This window comes from Anguilla anguilla, chromosome 3, assembly GCF_013347855.1.
Source record: "Anguilla anguilla isolate fAngAng1 chromosome 3, fAngAng1.pri, whole genome shotgun sequence".
NCBI lineage: Eukaryota > Metazoa > Chordata > Actinopteri > Anguilliformes > Anguillidae > Anguilla > Anguilla anguilla.
Genome location: NC_049203.1, coordinates 71,118,092 through 71,139,234, shown reverse-complemented (window position 1 = coordinate 71,139,234; position 21,143 = coordinate 71,118,092). Strand labels below are relative to the sequence as shown.

Below are 21,143 nucleotides of genomic sequence, written 5' to 3'. Positions count from 1 at the left end.
GGAAAAATGAAATGAAATATTAAATATGATGTAAAGCAGGTGACTGATTGGCAGGTTACCTGCTGCTTCTCTGTACTTACCTGTCTGACTCTCCTGTGAAATTCCAGCACTCCCATCAGTCCCTTTGTGCTGCTCAGTCAGTGCTGTCTTCTGATGCTCATCCTGGGTCTTACCTGAGATAAACCAGCCTGCAACCTGCTTTACTGCAGAAACAGAGGAAATGACGTACATTTTCTGTACCTATAGGGTACCACCCCTGTGACACGTTTGTAGTTTAGACACCTTTTAGTACGCTTCTTTCTGAAAGTGTACCTTATTTATTGCTTTAGCTTATCCCAGCTCAAATACATTCTGTACTTAGTGTACTATTCCCTCATTCTCACCATGTTCTCCTGCTCTCTCATTCTCTCTCTCTCTCTGTCTCACACACACACACACACACACACACACACACACACACACACAGCGACTGAGCAACAACTGCACCTGCATATAACAGAATCACCAGGAACAGCTGTCTGAGTCTCTACTCTCAGTAAGAGGTGTGTTCTGATGCTCATCACAGGTCTTACCTGAGTACAGCCAGTCTCCATAGTGTACTACATCATCCCCAGCACTTCCTGTAGAAACAGAGGAAATAAGGCTGTGTGTGCTGAGTACGGTACAAATGCCAGGAGCCTCGCAGGTGAATATCTGATCCTGCTTTATATATAGACCAGGATTAAATCCCCATTTGTTCTTACTGCTCACACAGAATAATGCAAGGGATATTTTTTTATCTTACCCAATACAGTTTAATGAATTCAAAATATTCACCCTGAATTAATCTTTCTATGGAGAAATGAAATAAATCTACCTAAATAAATCTACCTGTAAAAGTATCTGAGCAGCAAGAGCACCTGCCCACAAGAGAATGAGCAGGAGCAGCTGCCTGAGTCTCTCACTGAGAATGTTACCTGCTGCTTCTCTGTACTTACCTGTATGACTCTCCAGAATATCCTCCTCTTCCTCTGGGCTGCTGGAGAGCTCCTGGGCTGGATCTGCTGTTGGGTTCTCAGCTCCTCCCCCTCCTGCCCCACTGGGCTGAGCTCCGCTCCCATCACTACCTCCATCCTGCCCCTCCCCCTTCTCTCTCTGCCTCTGGGCTACTGCTGTCTGATTAGCTGCAGTCTCATCAGTAGATTCTGCTGCTGCTGCTCTTCCTGTTTTCTCTCCCTGGTCCTGACTCTGTACTGGAGCTGGTGCTGGAGCGGGGGGAGATTTAGGGGAGTGGGGAAGAGAGGGGCTGGATGGGGGACTGTGGAAGGTCTCCTCTTCATTTCCTGTTTTGGGTGGAGCAGCAGGTGGAGACTCAGGAGCGCTGAACGGGACAGTGCCAGAGGAGGGGTGTTTAGAGTTCACCCCCTCAGTCTCCACTCCTCTCTCTTCAGAATCTTCACCCTGATTTAGTGATTCTGTAGAGAAATGAAATAAAATATTAAACTTGATGTAAACCAGGTGACTGACTGGCAGGTTACCTGCTGCTTCTCTGTACTTACCTGTCTGACTCTCCTCCTGTGAAATTCCAGCACTCCCATCAGTCCCTTTGTGCTGCTCAGTCAGTGCTGTCTTCTGATGCTCATCCTGGGTCTTTTCTGGGCTTTTCCCACGTTCAATAAGTTTTACTCTATCCCAAACTTTTACTGTAGAAACAGAGGAAATATGGCTGTGTATCCTGAGTACAGTACAAATGCAAGGAGGCTCACAGGTGAATATCTGATCCTGCTTCATATCAAGGCCAGGATTCAATTCCCATTTGTCCTTGCTGCTCACACAGAATAATGCAAGGGCTATTTTTTTATCTTAAGCAATACAGTGTAATAAATTCAAAATATTCACCCTGAATTAATCTTTCTATGGAGAAATAAAATAAATCTACCTAAATAAATCTACCTGTAAATGTATCTGAGCAGCAAGTGCACCTGCACACAAGAGAATGAGCAGGAGCAGCTGCCTGAGTCTCTCTCTGAGAGTGTTACCTGCTGCTTCTCTGTACTTACCTGTCTGACTCTCCTCCTGTGAAATTCCAGCACTCCCATCAGTCCCTTTGTGCTGCTCAGTCAGTGCTGTCTTCTGATGCTCATCATGGGTCTTACCTGAGCTCCACCAGCCTAAACCCAGCATTGCTACAAAAACAGAGGAAATAACGTACATCTTCTGTACCTATAGGGTACCACCCCTATGACACGTTTGTACCTTTTTAGACACTTTTCAGAACCCTTCATTCTGAAAATGCACTTTATTTATTGCTGTAGTCTATTCCTGCTCAAATACATTCTGTACTTAGTGTACTGTTCCCTTAGTCTCACCATGTTCTCCTGCTCTCTCATTCTTTCTCTCTCTCTGTCACACACACACACACACACACACACACAGTGACTGAGCAACAACTGCACTTGCATATAACAGAATAACCAGGAACAGCTGAGTCTCTACTCTTAGTCAGATGTGTGGTCTGATGCTCATCACAGGTCTTACCTGACCTCACCCAGTCTCCATACAGCTCTGGTGCTTCCATAACCCTTCCTGTAGAAACAGAGGAAATAAGGCTGTGTGTGCTGAGTACAGTACAAATGCAAGGAGGCTCACAGGTGAATATCTGATCCTGCTTTACATCAAGGCCAGGATTCAATCACCGTTTGTCCTTACTGCTCACACAGAATATTGCAGGGTTATTTTTTTTTATCTTAACCAATACAGAATATTCACCCTGAATTAATCTTTCTATGGAGAAATTAAATAAATCTACCTAAATAAATCTACCTGTAAATGTATCTGAGCAGCAAGTGCACCTGCACACAAGAGAATGAGCAGGAGCAGCTGCCTGAGTCTCTCACTGAGAGTGTTACCTGCTGCTTCTCTGTACTTACCTGTCTGACTCTCCTGAATCTCCTCCTCTTCCTCTGGGCTGCTGGGGAGCTCCTGGGCTGGATCTGCTGTTGGGTTCTCAGCTCCTCCCCCTCCTGCCCCACTGGGCTGAGCTCCGCCCCCATCACTACCTCCATCCTGCCCCCCCCTCTTCTCTCTCTGCCTCTGGGCTCCTGCTCTCTGATTGGCTCCAGTCTCATCAGTAGATTCTGCTGCTGCTGCTCTTCCTGTTTTCTCTCCCTGGTCCTGACTCTGTACTGGAGCTGGTGCTGGATGGGGGGGAGAAGAGGGGCTGGATGGGGAAGTGGGGAGGGACTCCCCATTTCCTGTTTTGGATGGAGCAGCAGGTGGAGACTCAGGAGTGCTGAACGGGACAGTGCCAGAGGAGGGGTGTTTAGAGTTCCCCCCCTCAGTCTCCACTCCTCTCTCTTCAGAATCTTCACCCCTATTTAGTGATTCTGTGGAGAAATGAAATAAAATATTAAACCTGATGTAAAGCAGGTGACTGATTGGCAGGTTACCTGCTGCTTCTCTGTACTTACCTGTCTGACTCTCCTCCTGTGAAATTCCAGCACTCCCATCAGTCCCTTTGTGCTGCTCAGTCAGTGCTGTCTTCTGATGCTCATCATGGGTCTTACCTGGATTCAGCATGTCTTTACCTAGCTCTGCGCTTTCCTGGACATTTACTGCAGAAACAGAGGAAATAAGGTTGCGTGTGAAATATGGCTGTGTATCCTGAGTACAGTACAAATGCCAGGAGGCTCACAGGTGAATATCTGATCCTGCTTTATATCAAGGCCAGGATTCAATCCCCATGTTTCCTCACTGTTCACACACAATAATGCATGTAATACAGTTATATTTGGTCTTAACCTTCACAATTTGGCAAATTCAAAGTAAACATTTAGCACTCTATACTTAAATTCTGACCCAAAGCTAAGGACAAGTGTTGACTTTTGTGAATGGGGATAGAAAATGTATAGTTAGTCACTTGTTGGACATTTACCAAAGGTTTATATGATAAATTTTCTCGTCAATCATCTAAAATACTTAACGGTCAACAGTTAAGGGTCAAGCCGACTCAAGAAATTTCTAATTTAATTCATGGCTTGAAAAATGTCCACAATGTTTTATGGGAATTTCGCAATTTATTTCCTTTCCTGAACTGACTGAACTGCAGGGTAATTGATCCCAACCCTGAAACAGAGGCATTTCAGTACTGCTGTTTCATTATGAGACATGTTTCTGTTCAGCGCACGGTTAATTCTGCCTTACCTGGAGTTTCCTCAACGTTTTCAGTGTCTGCTGGTAATAGCTGTTGTCTTTCTGTTTCAAAAGAAATGTTTCACAGATTTTGTTGAATATCTAGTTTTACTAGTAGCACGCCTACTTCTGAAGTGTATGAATAGGAATACATCTGATTGTAATACATTTGTCATTGAGTACTGTATAGGCATACATTGTATATATGTAAATTTTTTGGAGGAAACCTGCAGCTGCAGTGTTTTAAGTTCGGAGATAAAGTACCAGAGGGAGTGATGTCATCACCTGCAGCTCTAAGGCCAGAGTGAATATTCTACATGTTCTACAGCTCACCGTTTACTGCAGCTTCAGAGTCTCTCTCTCCCAGTCTTGTCTTTTCTACAATATAGGATATGAAATATTATTCATTACTCATCGTGCTTCACAGTAGCATCATCATAGTCACCACCATCATTTCGACAGCTTACCCCCACATTGAGCTTCCATGTCCTCTTCATTTTGTCTTTCTACAATATAAAATATGATTTTATTATTATTAGTCATGGGTGTAGTAGCGCTAATGTATGAGCTTCCAGTCCCACAGTATTGCAGAGCTTGTGCTCATTTTATGGAGACAACAGGAGTGCAGCCCTACTGAATCCAGTCCTGAGTAACTGCTCCAGAAACAGCAGGATCTGCACATGGATGCGTTTATTAATATCATTTCATGTGTTACTTGAAAAGACTCTTACTTTTGTAGAATTTCTTGTAGTAAAATAAAAGCAATCCCACAATGATGAAGAGGAGGAGGACAATGACTACAGAAATGATGACAGAGGCGCTTCCTAAAAACAAAGAAAAACAGAACATGTTAGAAAAATATAAAAGACAAAGCTCAACCATTTTGATCTGACTATTGAAAGATGTATATAAATATATTTCTGTGTGTATGTATTTCTGACTTTAGAAGATGATTTATTTAACTTCCTGTGTTAATGAAATGGCAGTTAATTTAATGTTGACTGGTTGCTCAGCAACAGTTGTCTCAGCTGACAGTGCTGGGGATGATTGGGGTCAGTAGTAATCAATGTGCCCCAGTCATGTTTCAGAGACTGCAGGGTAGATGGGGCAACTGAGCATTTAGCCCCTAGTAGGACCCCGACAGTACCGCAAACAGGGCCTTTGCCCAGTACTCTATGATGTAGACCAGAGGGAGAAATTTGGGTGGAAGTCCCATGGAATTCATAGGATAGCACAGAAAATTCAGCATAGGCTTGTAACCCCAGGAGAACAGCAGAACATGAACAAATTGCAGTATGCTTAACTTAAGTTAAAACCCTCAGACCACAGACCTGCATACCAGCTGGAACAAACTGTGAAATGAGGATTAGGGGTGGACTGTGGCAGCCAGGATGGCAGGCCTGTGCTCAGTCCCTACATCAGCTGAGTGGGCCTTACCTAGAGCAGGGAAGCAGCTCTTTACAGGAAGGTCTGTTCTGCTCTCACCCACAGGGTTCTGCAGCACACAGGTGTAGATTGCATCAGAGCTCTCTGCTGCCTCTATCTTCAGCTGGGACCCTGGCTGGGGCTCTATGGCAGGCCCCTCCCACCTGTACTGAGTGCTTGGTCTGTCGCCCCCAGAGCACAGCAGGGTTACTGAGGGGCCGTTCACTTGGCAGGTGACTGCTGGTTTACCTACAGCATCTACATGGAGAACAAAGGCTTGTGACCTCACAGCTAACTTTAGCATTGTCTTTCATGGATTAACACACCTGATCCACATGATCGAGTGATATAAAGCGCTTTTTTACTGAAACACTTATGGTTGAGAACTCTGTGAAACTACAGGTATAACTTTTGTGCCATTTATCGATATTCACACTCATAACCGTGCGGTTACAGACCGACTTGTGAAGCACGGCATTTTTTCTTTATTTCAATTTGCTTGGATAGACAAAATCATTCTTTTATTGCCCCACAAAATGGTTGAAAGTGTATTTCAGTAGACAATGTATATATTTTTTATAACCTACATCTAATTTTGTTTTTGATGAAAGCCCACAATTAACTGGGATTTGGTCATTCAGTAGAAGCAAACTCACCAAACACTTTCACCGTCTGACGATGGTACACCAGCTCTCTCTTGATCTGCAGCTCACCAACATACTCCCCACTGTCAGCCTCTGTGAGATGTGTGAGGGTCAGGGCTCCAGTTGTGAGGTCCAGGATCGTCCGTCCTTTAAACTGCCTGTATTCAACCACCTCCTTCTGGTCAAATTCAACCACCTTATGATTATTCCACTTCCACAAAATCTCCTCCAGAGTACCCTGAACATTTGGCTGTAGTGTGAAGTTCCCATTAGACTGGACAATCATCTCAGGCGTGACATCACCTGCAAGAAAGTATATTAATACAAATCATGAGCAATTTTTTTTACTCTAATCTGAGCTAACAGGTTAGCAAGTATACAGATACAGTAAATGAAGTTAGAGAAATGATCAGTTAAGTTCCTTTGCTGGCACTAGTCCAGGACACCTGGCAAATATAACCCATTCATAATGGAATTTTATGGCTCATTATTTTGCTCAGGGAAAATGCTTTATTTATCTTTTGTGACCTAAATGTAATGAGACAGGGGGCCTCCTTTAAATTGCAGTGATCAGATATTGATTTTACAAACATAAATACTGAGCACTCAAAAAAATCTGAAGAAAACCAGCCTCTGCCCTGTCCAAAGAAGCTGGCTGAAAGGTGTCACACACCCACAAGTGCTTAACTGCTGCAGTTTCCAGGTAACTCCTCGTGTTGTGATTTTCTTTGCACTGTGATTCTAAGCAAGCGGTTTTCCAAAGCAATGCTACCCATATTTTGATACATTTGTTCAATGGACTAGTGCCAGTTTTCTCCTCTTGCATATCATATCGTATTTGGACTTTAAATGTTGTGCCACATCAAAGATATGAATCTACAAAAGTGTATATAAAATCAATGGCATCACTTTAACCAGTGGATCACTGACAGATCTCCCCTTGCACTCTTCTCCACTGAAGCAGCAGGGCAGGGAGGAGCCTAATTTGTCCTTTGGATCCTGTAAGAAACCCCTTCCACACGCAGCGGAAGTATCTGAGTGGTGAAGGAACGCGTGTAGTCTCACCTGGTGCTACTAGAACAGGAGTAATTTAATGATATCTCAGTTATCTGACTCCATAATAATGTTTTAACATTTCCTCTGTGCTAACAGTTATGCATAGGTGGAGGAGACTGCTTTCCGCCAGTAGTGTGGCTCCATACTGATCGCTATCTATCATGGTAGGCGTGGACGTGCCTCTGGCTTGTGTAGCCTGCATAAATCCTGCTACAACACTAGTGTATGAGCAAGTGACTACAGGGTGCAGATGTCCTGAGTTCTGTGTGTATGTTAGGACCTTAAAACTACTAGGTGTGCAGATGTAAGATTCAAAGAGGAATTCCAGGTCAAAATGAAGGTAGTTTATTGTACCGTGTGTTCAACAGTGGCAATATACAATAGTGCAAAAGTGTGTGTATAGTGAGATGGCTATATGCATATAATGCCTAGGAGACCATGTTGATGAGTCTCCCTGAACCATTCCATGTTTCCCCTTGTATACCCAAAAGATAAAATAAAAACACCTAGTCATCAAATGAAGACTCAATCGTGACTGAACAGGACATCGATGATCCTGCTTACACTATCTCTGTAAGCATACCGCACCGGGTCCACCTTTGCATTTGGCTGGGCGCTGACCCATAGGTACCAAGATTTAGTCAGCACCCAGCACCCAGCACCAAAGACACCAACTCCTTCTGCATGACATCAGCTTTCCGACGATACAAAGCATGATTAGACTTTATTATGGAGACCCAAAGGTTCACATAATGCTGATCCAGTAGGATGTTTTCAGCACTGTCTCTCACACCAGCCGACTCCCTCTCAGCACAGTAAACAGTCTATTTCACTCTGAGGGTCTATTTCACTCTGAAGCAGGCTTCTGTGAGCTGCCCTACAGTCCACTACCAGCCAAATGACTAAAGGAACCGTGACTTGTATGGGGCGTGCCTGTGCTTAACCTCGTTAACTGGCGTTGTTAGCCTCTGGTTTTGTACCCAACTCCTTGACAGTTTCTGTCATCGAGCCCCCGGTGCAAAAGCCTAATTTTAAACCATAAAATCCTAACAAATTACAGATCTACCTCCATTCTCCTCTTCTAAAATACTTGAGAAGGCTGCAGTGTAGTGACCTCTGGGTTAAATTCACTTTGCAAACATCAAGTTTAAATTAATATTTAAACGACACACCCCATTTTACCCATGATCTGCCCATTACTAATGTTTTACGGAACAACGTTAGAATGTGAAGCCTGAGTTGACGGATACCCACAGCCTACAGACGCAGCTAGCATCTGCTCATCCCTCCTGTCTACACCCATCGTTCTAAATTTAGCATAGGGCCTATATTACACTAGGTGAAATAAAGTGTTTTACGCCCATGTTGCTGTAGCCTAATCGGTCTCAATCTGTTTACCTATGATGGCTTTGTCCTGACAAATCATTAACTCGCGGAGCAGTTTCTGTTTCCGGATATCATGTATGTGGCAACGTGTATGTTTACTGTGTCGTTCACATGCAGTCCGTGTCTCTGTAAATGTGTTCACTCCTTGGGAGTTCGCCAGAATATAGGCCTAATATTTAAAATAATAATAATAATAATAATAATAATAATAATAAATAAATAAATAAATAAATAAATAAATAAATAAAAACCTATTCACAGCTAGAAAGTTCCATGGTACTATCAGAAACTCTATAACAAGGTCAAAGCTTCCACTCATAACAGGTAGGGTCGCTCAACACTGTCCGCAGCGTCCGCGGTCATAGGCTCTTCCTCTGGCAGAAATCACATAGGATTCTAACGGCTCTAACTGTAAAAGAGCAGTGCGTGGAACAGAGTCGAGTTCAGCGAATTCGGCTCGTAGTTTACAGCCTATGTCGTTATTTTAGTTTATATAGATTAATTTGGCATATGAACTAGATAATTAAATGTGTTTCTGACGTAAAACACACAGAACGGATAATTACCGAAACGATTTAGGAAAACAGTTCTCACCAAATTTGAAGTTCGCGAAGATAAATAACGCCGTTGTGATTCTGAAGTGCTTGTCTGCCATTGCTCACCTTCATAGTGGACTTTGGATTTATGAACACACCTTAGTGGGAAGTACCGAATGAGAAAGCGCGTTGTCCACAGCTCTTATTTGTTATAGCCGTGTAAATAGCAGAAGAATCCAAACAATATCCACAACAAGCCCAATATTTAACAGCGCCTGTTTAATCTTTGCATGGGAAAATTGTAATGTATTGTCACATAAGGGTAAACTTAAATAAGTCAATAAATAAATAAACTCTATTATATGTTACAATGAAGATCACATTGTATTCGATACACGTTAAATCAAAATAAAATCAATTTTATTTGTAAAGCGTTTTTTCTATTATTACATGTTTGTCAAACTGCATGGTTTCAGATCTTTAGACAAAACGTAATATTAGACAAATGGAAACTGAGTAAACACAAAATATAATTTTAAAAAATGATTTCATTTATTTAATAAACCGTTTCAAACACCCATATCACCTATGTTAAAAAAATAATTGCTCCCTTAGTTATTCAGTCAACCAATTAACCAAATTTAATTGAATCCGATTCAGCTGATTGAACACAGCCAGGCTTGATTACAGCCAGCCCTGTTGAATCTAAACTAAATATTGAACCTTAACGTCAGAGTGAAGTAGTCACCACAGAGTTTCCACAAGCACACTATGCCACAATCAAAGGAAATTCCAAAGAGAGGAGGAAAAAATTTGTTGAAATATATCAGTCTGAAAATATGTCTGCGGGGCGACATATCTCAGGAGGTAAGAGCGGTTGTCTGGCAGCCGGAGGGTTGTTGGTTCCATCCCCACCCTGGGCATGTCAAAGTGTACCTGAGCAAGACACCTAACCCCTAACTGCTCTGGTGAATGAGAGGCATCAATTGTAATGCGCTTTGGATAAAAGCACTATATAAATGCAGTTCATTTACCGTTCCGTTTGAAATGGGTTACAAAGCCATTTCTAAGGCTCTGGGACTTTGCCTAAATACAAAGAGAGCGATTATCTCCAAATGGAGAACCCTTGGAACACTGGTGAATCTTCCCAGGAGTGACCAGCTGGCCAAAATTTCTCCAAGGGTGTAGTGACAACTCATTAAGGAAGTCCCAAAAGGAAGGAAGGACGGGAAGAACATCCAAATAACTTCAGTCCTCTCTAGCCTCAGCTAAGGTCAGGGTTAATGACTCTACAATAAGACAGAGACTGGGAAAAAATGGGATTCATGGGAGAGGAGCAAGGTAGAAGCCACTGCTATCCAAGTGAAACATCAATGCTGGTCTCACATTCGCAAAAAATGCACCTGGATAATCTCCAAGCCTTTTGGAATAATGTTTTATGGACAGATCAGTCAAAGTTGGAACCTTTTGCACCGCAAGGGTCCCATTATGTGTGGCCCAAAGTAAATACAGCATTTCACGGTCAGATTATCATACCAACAGCCAAACGTAATGGTGGTAGTGAAATGGTTTGTGGATAATCTGCTGCCTTGGGACCTGGACGACTTGCCATTATTTAAGGAACCATGAATTCTGCTCTATACCAGAAAATACTTAAGGAGAATGACCCGTCATCTGTTTGTGAGCTGAAGCTGAAGCGTAATTGGGTTATGCAGCAAGACAATGATACACAACATAAAAGCAAGTCCACATCTGCATGGCTGAAAAGAAAATTTACATTTTGGAGTGGCCTTGTGAAAGTTTTGACTTAAACCAAATAGAGATTCTGTGACAGGACCTAAAACGAGCAGTTCATGCTCGAAAACCTAACAATTTGTCCTCAATTAAAGCAGTTCTGCAAGGAAGAGTGAGCTAAAATTCCTCCACAGAAATTTGAAAGACTGATATCAAATTACAGGAAGTGTTTGGTTGCAGTTATTGCTGCTAATTGTGGTGCGACCAGTTATTAAGTTTAAAGTGGCAATTACTTTTTCACATGGATGATATGGGTGTTTGGTTACTTTTTTCATTAAATAAATGAAATAATAATTTAAATGTGTTTTCTGTTTATTCAAGTTCCCTTTGTCTAATACTATATTTTGTCTTAAGATCTGGAACCATTCTGTGTCAACAATATGCATTAATAAAGATAATGAGGCTGCTGTACTTTGAAGTGAGAAAGATGAAATATGCTATTTCTTATGATGGGCATGCTCCAAAATGTTCAGATCTCCAAAAACAGTGCTTCACTTGAACTTCACTTGAACACCCAAGCCACCCACATCATCCAAGAACTATAAACACTAACACACACGCACGCAGACACGCACACAGGCATATGCGCACACACACACACACACCCACACGCGCACACACACGCAGACACACACACACACGCGCACACACAGACACACACACACACGCAGACACACCCATACGCACACACACGCGCGCACACATGCATATGCGCACGCGCACACACGCCCTCACGCACGTAGACACACGCATATGCACAAACGTGCAGACGCACCCACACGCACACACGCGCACACACACAGACACACACACAGAGACACACATACATACTGCATGAGGGGGCTGTGGTGTGGAGATGCATGAGGGAGCTGTGGTGTGGAGCTGCATGAGGGGGCTGTGGTGTGGAGCTGCGTGAGGGGGCTGTGGTGTGGAGCTGCGTGAGGGGGCTGTGGTGTGAAGCTGCGTGAGGGGGCTGTGGTGTGGAGCTGCGTGAAGGGGCTTTGGTGCGGAGCTGCGTGAGGGGGCTGTGGTGTGGAGCTGCATGAGGGGGCTGCAGTGTGGAGCTGCATGAGGGGGCTGCAGTGTGGAGCTGCATGAGGGGGCTGCAGTGTGGAGCTGCGTGAGGGGGCTGCAGTGTGGAGCTGCGTGAGGGGGCAGCGGTGTAGAGCTGCATGGGGGGCCTGTAGTGTGGAGCTGCATGAGGGGGCTGTGGTTCGGAGCTGCATGAGGGGGCTGTGGTTCGAAGCTGCATGAGGGGGCTGTGGTGTGGAGATGCGTGAGGGGGCTGTGGTGTGGAGCTGCATGGGGGGTTGTGGTTCAGAGCTGCATGAGGGGGCTGTGGTTCGAGGCTGCATGAGGGGGCTGTGGTTCGGAGCTGCATGAGGGGGCTGTGGTTTGGAGCTGCATGAGGGGGCTGTGATTCGAAGCTGCATGAGGGGGCTGTGGTGTGGAGCTGCATGAGGGGGCTGTGGTTCAAAGCTGCATGAGGGGGCTGTGGTGTGGAGCTCCACACACCTGCCAGGTTCTCAGGGGTGCAGCAGTGTCCACTATTTTCACTAAGCAGGAGAGATGAGGGCTCACGTATTACAGTGAGATTTAAATTACTGCTTGCTGAAATCCCCCGGGCAGTGAGACGACATTGATGAGTGAAGGTGCTCATCACAGCACTAATCTGGCCTGTGTGCAGAGCCTACTGAAGTTAGACAGCGCTGTGTTCTGCAGCTGGGATGTACAGAGCATGGCAAGACAGAGCGGAGGGTCTTTGGGCTTTATGTGGTCAAAAGGCATGAAATACAGGTAGGGTTGTGGAACAACTGGCTCCCCTATTGGTCAGATGGAATAGACTCTCCATACAGTGTATACCCACTGTACATGAGAATAACAAAATACATTTCAAATAGATAACAATACAAAACAGGGCATGGAATATTATAGAATGAATAAAAATAAAATAATAATTCAATAAGACCCATAACGATTCAAAAAGAGCCCTCAATTTAATAGAAAATACAATACCCACAATAACAAATGATTTATTCTCAACTGGTTCTGCTAATACATAGATTCATTTCTTCATAATTGTGGGCTTCAGTATATAAAAGTGACAGGGGCTGCACTGGTGCACATCACACACCATAATCTACAGATCATGGAAGATAAATGAGAAGGATTAGCACAGAAACACCTCCATAGCTGGCCAAAAGGTATTAAATACAGAACAGAACACAGTGGTGGGGTGTGACAGCAATACGACTGGCTCCCCTGATAAAAAAGTGAAAATAATGAAATTATATCTGCCGCCGCTAGCAAAATTATCTAGATTAGATAATAGACTTTCCTTAGGAGTTTATCTACTATTTACATGGAAATTAGACAGCAGAATATTGCAGGTGTTACAAGGTATGAGCCGGATATTAATAAGGGCTTCATATGGCAGATGCAGATGTACTAACACACACACGCACACACACGCGCACACACACACACACACGCGCACACACACACACACACACACACACACACACACACACACACACACACGCACACACGCGCACACACATACACGCACACACACACAAACAGCGCAAAACACATACCAGGTGCAGATGTATAAAGCAAACAAAGTAAATAAAAAGAGGAAGGGATCTGGTTAAATTCATACAATTTACACCCATTAAAAACCTGCTTGTGGCTTAGGCATCGTTCAGAGTTCAGTTTCATTTCTTTAAATGATCTCCTGTGTTCTCAGGCTTAGGAGCTGCTTTTCCTGTGTCTGCAGTCTTTTCATCCTGTGTCATGTGACTCAGTGCCCCGCTCTCCTGCGTCTCTCCCTCCTGTGTGCTCTGGGACGGTCCTGCTCAAGGGTCTGGGGGCTGTAGGGGGCATTAACTGGAAGGGGGAGGGTGGGACTTCTATCCTGTGAATCCTTCCTCTCCTCTCTCCCTCTCTTCTTCTCTTCCTCTGCCTCAGAGGTGCTGTTGGGCTCCAGATTTGGGCCTGATGTTGGGCTTTCCTCTGCACAGCAGGGCTCCTCACTTGCCCCAGTAGGATCCACCTGGGATCCACCAGACTAAAGCCTGCATTCCTGCAGAAACAGAAGAAATAACGTACATTTTCTGTACCTATAGGGTACCACCCCTGTGACACATGTTTGTAGTTTTTTAGACACCTTTCAGTACGCTTCGTTCTGAAAGTGTACTTTATTCATTGCTGTAGTCTATCCCAGCTCAAATACATTCTGTACTCAGTTAACTGTTCCCTTATTCTCATCATGTTCTCACTCTCTCTCTCATTCTCTCTCTCTCTCTCTCTGTCCCACACACACACACACACACAGTGACTGAGCAACAACTGCACCTGCACATAACAGAATCACCAGGAACAGCTGAGTCTCTTATCTCAGTCAGAGGTGTGTTCTGGTGCTCATCACAGGTCTTACCTGAGCTCAGCCAGCCTCCATTCTCTGCTACATTATCCCCAGCACTTCCTGTAGAAACAGAGGAAATAAGGCTGTGTGTGCTGAGTACAGTACAAATGCAGGGAGGCTCACAGGTGAACATCTGATCCTGCTTTACATCGAGGCCAGGATTCAATCCCCATTTGTGCTTACCGCTGACACACAATAATGCAAGAGTTATTTTTTATCTTAACCAATACAGTTTGATAAATCCAAAATATTCACTCTGAATTAATCTTTCTATGGAGAAATGAAATAAATCTACCTGTAAATATCTGAGCAGCAAGTGCACCTGCACACAAGAGAATGAGCAGGCGCAGCTGCCTGAGTCTCTCACAGAGTTACCTGCTGCTTCTCTGTACTTACCTGTCTGACGCTCCTGGGATGGATCTGCTGTTGTGTTATCAGCTCCTCCCCCTCCTGCCCCACTGGGCTGAGCTCTGCCCCCATCACTACCTCCATCCTGCCCCCCCCTCTTCTCTCTCTGCCACTGGGCTCCTGCTCTCTGATTGGCTCCAGTCTCATCAGTAGATTCTGCTGCTGCTGCTCTTCCTGTTTCCTCTTCCTGGTCCTGACTCTGTACTGGAGCTGGTTCTGGATGGGGGGGAGATTTAGGGGGGTGGGGAAGAGAAGGGCTGGATGGGGGACTGTGGAAGGTCTCCTCTTCATTTCCTGTTTTGGATGGAGCAGCAGGTGGAGACTCAGGATTGCTGAACGGGACAGTGCCAGAGGACGGGTGTTTAGAGTTCCCCCCCTCAGTCTCCACTCCTCTCTCTTCAGAATCTTCACCCCGATTTAGTGATTCTGTGGAGAAATGAAATAAAATATTAAACCTGATATAAAGCAGGTGACTGATTGGCAGGTTACCTGCTGCTTCTCTGTACTTACCTGTCTGACTCTCCTCCTGTGATAGGCACTGTACTGTATAGGCATACATTGTATAGATGTTAATATTTTGGAGGAAACCTGCAGCTGCAGTGTCTTAAAGTCGGAGATAAAGTACCAGAGGGAGTGATGTCATCACCTGCAGCTCTAAGGCCAGAGTGAATAACACTGTTCTGCAGCTCACCATTTACTGCAGCTTCAGAGTCTGTCTCTCTCAGTCTTGTCTTTTCTACAATATAAGATATGAAATATTATTCATTACTCATCGTGCTTCGCAGTAGCATCATCACAGTCACCACCATCATTTCTAAAGCTTACCCCCAGATTGAGCTTCCATGTCCTCTTCTTTTTGTCTTCCTATAATGTAAAATATGATTTTTATTATTATTAGTCATGGGTGTAGTAGCACTAATGTATGAGCTTTCAGTCCCACAGTATTGGAGAGCTTGTGCTCATTTTATGGAGACAACAGGAGTGCAGCCCTACTGAATCCAGTCCTGAGTAACTGCTCCAGAAACAGCAGGATCTGCATATGGATGCGTTTATTCATATAATTTCATGTGTTATTTGAAAAGACTCTTACTTTTGTAGAATTTCTTGTAGTAAAATAAAAGCAATCCCACAATGATGAAGATGAGGAGGAGGACCAGGACTACAGAAATCATGACAGAGACACTTTCTAAAAACAAAGAAAAACAGCATGTTTGAAAAATGACTCATCTGACTATTGAAACATATATATTGAAACATATATATATATATATATATATATATGTGTGTGTGTGTGTGTGTGTTTCTGACTTCAGAAGATGATTTATTTAGTTCCCTGTGTTAATGAAACAGGTTGCAGGTCAAACAGGTTGACTCACAGAGAGCAGATGCACAGATTTTTAGTGACTCAGTTCAGCTGAGCTGTTGATCAAATGTCTTTTTTTAACCCTGTTATCGGATCATCTAGTCTTTAGATTCTGATCTTTGAGAAACAGACATTATCATTTATATGACCATGGGATTGTATCCGTTTTCTCTCCCTGCTCTCCACTCCACTCACATGAAAGGGAACGTCCATGGGGCAATGAAGCCATGTTACAGGTCTTATCTCTAAACAAGTCTGGGGTGTCCTGGAGAGCTGTCTCTCCTTCAGATGTTTTACATATTTATCACCTCCCAGATGAGACACAGCACCCCCTATTGGGGGTCAGAGACCAAACATGGCCATAAGCCGCACAAAGATCCCTTTTCCTTTGAAGTTTGAATGCAATATTTAAGATTTAACTGAAATCACTGACTGAAAATCTTGATGCCGATATAGATCATGGTAATTTAACCTCATAGTTGAAATCTCAATTCTTAGAACCAATTTCAGTTTCAAGCAGAAACCAATGTGATATTATTTGGTCTTGTTACATGGAAATTATTTTGCCTGAAGGTGGAGATTGCAACTGATAAGATTAAACAATCCTTGATCTTTATTCTGTTGTTGGAGGCAGAGGTACACTTCCATGTTTCCTTCCTTGATAGCTGAGCTGGATTACCTCCTAAGATATTCCTGTTTGGTCTCTTTATAAAGATTGTAAGATAAGGAATCTTCTGATAATAATATCACAGTGTTTTAGCCCATGGTCCTAAACATGAGACCATGTTAATACATAGTTTAATGCCTAGTTTTCAGATCAGACAGTCCCTGCTCCCACACCCCCACACTTCACACCTCACCCAATTAGTGCAGCCATGTGCACCCCCTTTCTCTCAACTGTTCCCCCTCCCTCGTGGGACAACATAAAAATGTGTATTTTTCTTTAGCTACTGTAGTTAGTCAGAGTTAGGAGGGAGAAACTGATTCTGGGGGGCTTAACATCAGCCAGTAACATCTTTTGCAGTGGACATTTTGGGGTTGAGATCTGTGGTTGCCATCCAAGGAATCTGAGCTTTGCATCGAGGGCTGGTGTTGTGTGGAGTTTGGTGTGCACAGGATCTGACATTTCTGTCTTACAGCTCACCTGGCATCCTTACATTTAAATCTCTGGCTTTTGGACTATTTGGCTGCCTTTTGGTTTTTGGACTGTGATCTTGGTTTCCTGGGGCATGTGTGGGAGAACCGGCCATGTTTTGGTTTATTCACTCATTTCCTTTGTGACTGTAACTTGTCCATGTCGGTAACATTGTGTTTTCTTTTCTTTAAGGTAGCAGAACCTCGTCTTTATCATATGTGAATCTTTGTTGTAACTTAATGAATTTCTTAATTTCAATCTGGTTCTGAGTTGTCCATTTGACAAAGGTTGATCCAACAGATTGCTCTGCCTATCAATTAATTCGGCAATTTAATTAATTATTGATACTTTGATAATCCATCCATCCATTATCTATACCTGCTAATCCTGAGCTGGGTTGCGGGGGTGCTGGAGCCTATCCCAGCATGCATTGGCCGAGAGGCAGGAATAAACCCTGGACACACACCATTCACTCACTCACACACCCATTCCTATGACCAATTTAGAGTCTCCAATTAGCCTACCTGCATGTCTTTGGACTGTGGGAGGAAACCCACACGGACATGGGGAGAACATGCAAACGTCACACAGAAAGGCTCCAAGCCAAGATTCGAACCCACAACCTTCTTGCTGTGAGGCGACAGTGCTACCCACTGCACCACCGTACCGCCCCATCTTTGATAATAAAATGAAATTCAATTTACCAAATGTATTTTATATGTAGGATAAGTGAGGGGTTTTAACTGTTGATGATCTTGTGTTCGGTATTCAATGTGCCGGATGTCAATTGAACTGTTAAAACTGCTGGATTCAGAAAATGAAACATATTTCACTTAATCCTCACTTTGCCAACACAGCAGTTTTTACATCAGAAGTCATAATCATGTTAAGTGCTACACATCTGTTACAACAAGAAAATCAGTTGTATGTACTCGAATATGTGGTATATGTGTTTGTAGTAGAAATGAGTGATATACATTGAAGAAAGTCTCTCTCTGGACTGTGAAGTCAGAAAAAAGTTTTTCCAACAGTAATGCCTGTTAAGTCTCTGCGAGTGTGTGTGTGTGTGTGTGTGTGTGTGTGTGTGTATGCATGGTGTGTGTGTTTGTGTGTTGGCCAGATCGTGTAGTAGTAGTAAAAAGCAGACTATGGCAGCCAGGATGGCAGGCCTGTGCTCAGTCCCTACATCAGCTGAGTGGGCCTTACCTGGAGCAGGGAAGCAGCTCTGTACAGGAAAGTCTGTTCTGCTCTCACCCACAGGGTTGTGCAGCACACAGGTGTAGATTGCATCAGAGCTCTCTGCTGCCTCTATCTTCAGCTGGGACCCTGGCTGGGGCTCTATGGCAGGCCCCTCCCACCTGTACTGAGTGCTTGGTCTGTCGCCCCCAGAGCACAGCAGGGTTACTGGGCCGTTCACTTGGCAGGTGACTGCTGGTTTACCGACAGCATCTACATGGAGAACAAAGGCTTGTGACCTCACAGCTAATGTTAGCATTGTCTTCCATGGATAAACACACCTGACCCACATGATCGAGTGATATAAAGCACTTTTTTACTGAAACACTTATGGTTGAGAACTCTGTGAAACTACAGGTATAACTTTTGTGTCATTTAGCGATATTCACCCACATAACCGTGTGGTTACAGACCGACTTGTGAAGCACTTTGAAATAATGAAAAAATTCCATGCTTCTACCTGCTACGACAGACAAAAACATTTTTTTTTATTGCCCCACAAAATGGTTGAAAGTGTATTTCAGTAGACAATGTATATATTTTTTATAACATACAGCTAAATTTTTTTGATGAAAGCCCACAATTAACTGGGATTTGGTCATTCAGTAGAAGCAAACTCACCAAACACTTTCACCGTCTGACGATAGTCCACCAGCTCTCCCTTGATCAGCAGCTCACCAACATACTCCCCACTGTCAGCCTCTGTGAGATGTGTGAGGGTCAGGGCTCCTGTTGTGAGGTCCAGGATCGTCCGTCCTTTAAACTGTCTGTACTCAACAACCTTTTTCTGGCCAAATTCAACCACCTTGTTTTCATTCCACATCCACAAAATGTCCTCTGGGGGACTCTGAACATTGGGCTGCAGCGTGAAGTTCCCATTAGACTGGACAATGATGTCAGATGTGGCATCACCTGCAAGAAAGCCAGAGGCATTGATGTGGATGATTAACTGGATTTTTAAAATTTATTTATTTTTGAGTGTGTGCTGTGAAGGACAGAAAGTCTTTTATAAATACTTTTACCCACTTAATACCCTTTATAATATATGTGAATCTTTCACTTATTAAGAATAAAAAGACCAAAGTCTGCGTACATTTTACTACAGCAGATATTATTTCAGGTATATCCATGTAAATTCATGTTCTTTTTTTACGACATCAAAAAAATATGATCGCTCAACAAAATCTGCTTCGCCGGTATGCAGTTATAGTGAAAGAACCGAGAAGCTTAAACTTGGAGACTCGCTTGTTATCCGTTAAATTCCTTGGTTGGCACTAGTCCTGGACACCCAGAACATACAACATTTTGACAAACTCATTCGTAACACCTGGCATTTTACAGATACGTATTTTTCGCTGGGAAACAGGTAATATTCGTTGATTTTTACAAGAGGATAAATGCTGGGCAAAATAGAAAGGCGACACACACCCAGAAGTGTTATATGCTGCAGACAGTTCATAGGTTGCTCTGTTATCTTTATAATCTACACGACACTGCGCGTCCAAACAAGCGCTCCTCCAATGCAGTGCTGCCCGTATTTCCTACATTTGTTCCAGGAACTTGTCCCCGAGTTTTCTCCTGTGTATCATCTGCTATTCTGTATTGTTCAATTTTGTGCTACAGTAAAGATTCAATTCTGTAAAAGTCGTATTGATATAAAATCTATTGTCAGTTTAATATTTGCAAACAGCACACTTCCTGTGACTGTATTGCTTCATATAACAACCTTAGAAGTCCTACAACACACAATATCTACTAACACGTTTAATATATTTAAAAACCACCAGCAGTAATTTTACTTGGTGTAGAAACCACTGAAAATATTTACGACCAACCGCTTACGGGCCTCGTAATGTGAATATACCTTTGTGAATAATACAGCAACTAAAGTGTAACTTTTGACACCGACGCTATTGTCATTGAGCATTTTGGATGACAAACTCTGCAAGTTTGAGTCTGTGTGTAGCAGCTGCGTTCCTGGTTTTTACTCTTAGTAGTTATTCTAATATTCTAATTACCGGAGAGTAGGCTATTAATTCAGTCCCCAAAATAAATTATTCAATTCAGGGGGGTTGGGGCACACTGACATCCGTCTGTTCCCGTTTACTAGAATAACTGACCGAGAATATGCGAGTACAGATACTCGGATAAGAAACATAGTTTTATAAGACTATTTGAACGGAATCTAATAGCCTACAGACACAAATCGTGCCTCAGCTCATCCCTCCTGTCTACATTTACATTCTAAACGTAAAATATATTACGTTTAATTGACATATAAAGTCTCATTTAAGTCTTTCGCTTTCACTCATATATTTGTCTCCGTGCGCTTATCTATATAGACGTCATGACAAAGTCATTAACTCACACAGCAGTCTCTGTAACCCGATAGAGCACTTATCCCATATTACATTTTGACGAAAATGTCGTACTATATTCAGTAGGCTATGTCGGCTGCGTAGCCTTCTGTCTTAAGCTTCTCTGAAAATGTGCCCACTCGTTGAGTACACTAGAATATAATTCATAGGTAGAAAATACCACAGTAATGTCAGAAACTCGGTGA

At 43.3% G+C, this 21,143-nt stretch overlaps 2 protein-coding genes across 3 annotated transcripts in view; both read right to left on the bottom strand.

The window, feature by feature from the left end:
* The window catches only part of LOC118222926 (hemicentin-2-like), a 106,710-nt gene extending 97,352 nt beyond the window's left edge, over positions 1 to 9,358 (bottom strand). For both annotated transcript variants that reach the window (XM_035408867.1, XM_035408868.1), the window contains exon 1: positions 9,276 to 9,358. In XM_035408867.1, coding sequence (XP_035264758.1) covers positions 9,276 to 9,336 — 61 coding nt within the window. In that variant the 5' untranslated portion in view covers positions 9,337 to 9,358. The remainder of the gene's footprint in view (positions 1 to 9,275) is intronic.
* The window catches only part of LOC118222925, a 243,830-nt gene that overhangs the window by 58,546 nt on the left and 164,141 nt on the right, over positions 1 to 21,143 (bottom strand). The window contains exons 30-32 of the mRNA XM_035408864.1: positions 14,835 to 15,272; positions 14,451 to 14,498; positions 3,450 to 3,545 (exon numbers count right to left, since the gene is read on the bottom strand). Of these exons, the coding sequence (XP_035264755.1) occupies positions 3,450 to 3,545; positions 14,451 to 14,498; positions 14,835 to 15,272 (582 nt within the window). The remainder of the gene's footprint in view (positions 1 to 3,449; positions 3,546 to 14,450; positions 14,499 to 14,834; positions 15,273 to 21,143) is intronic.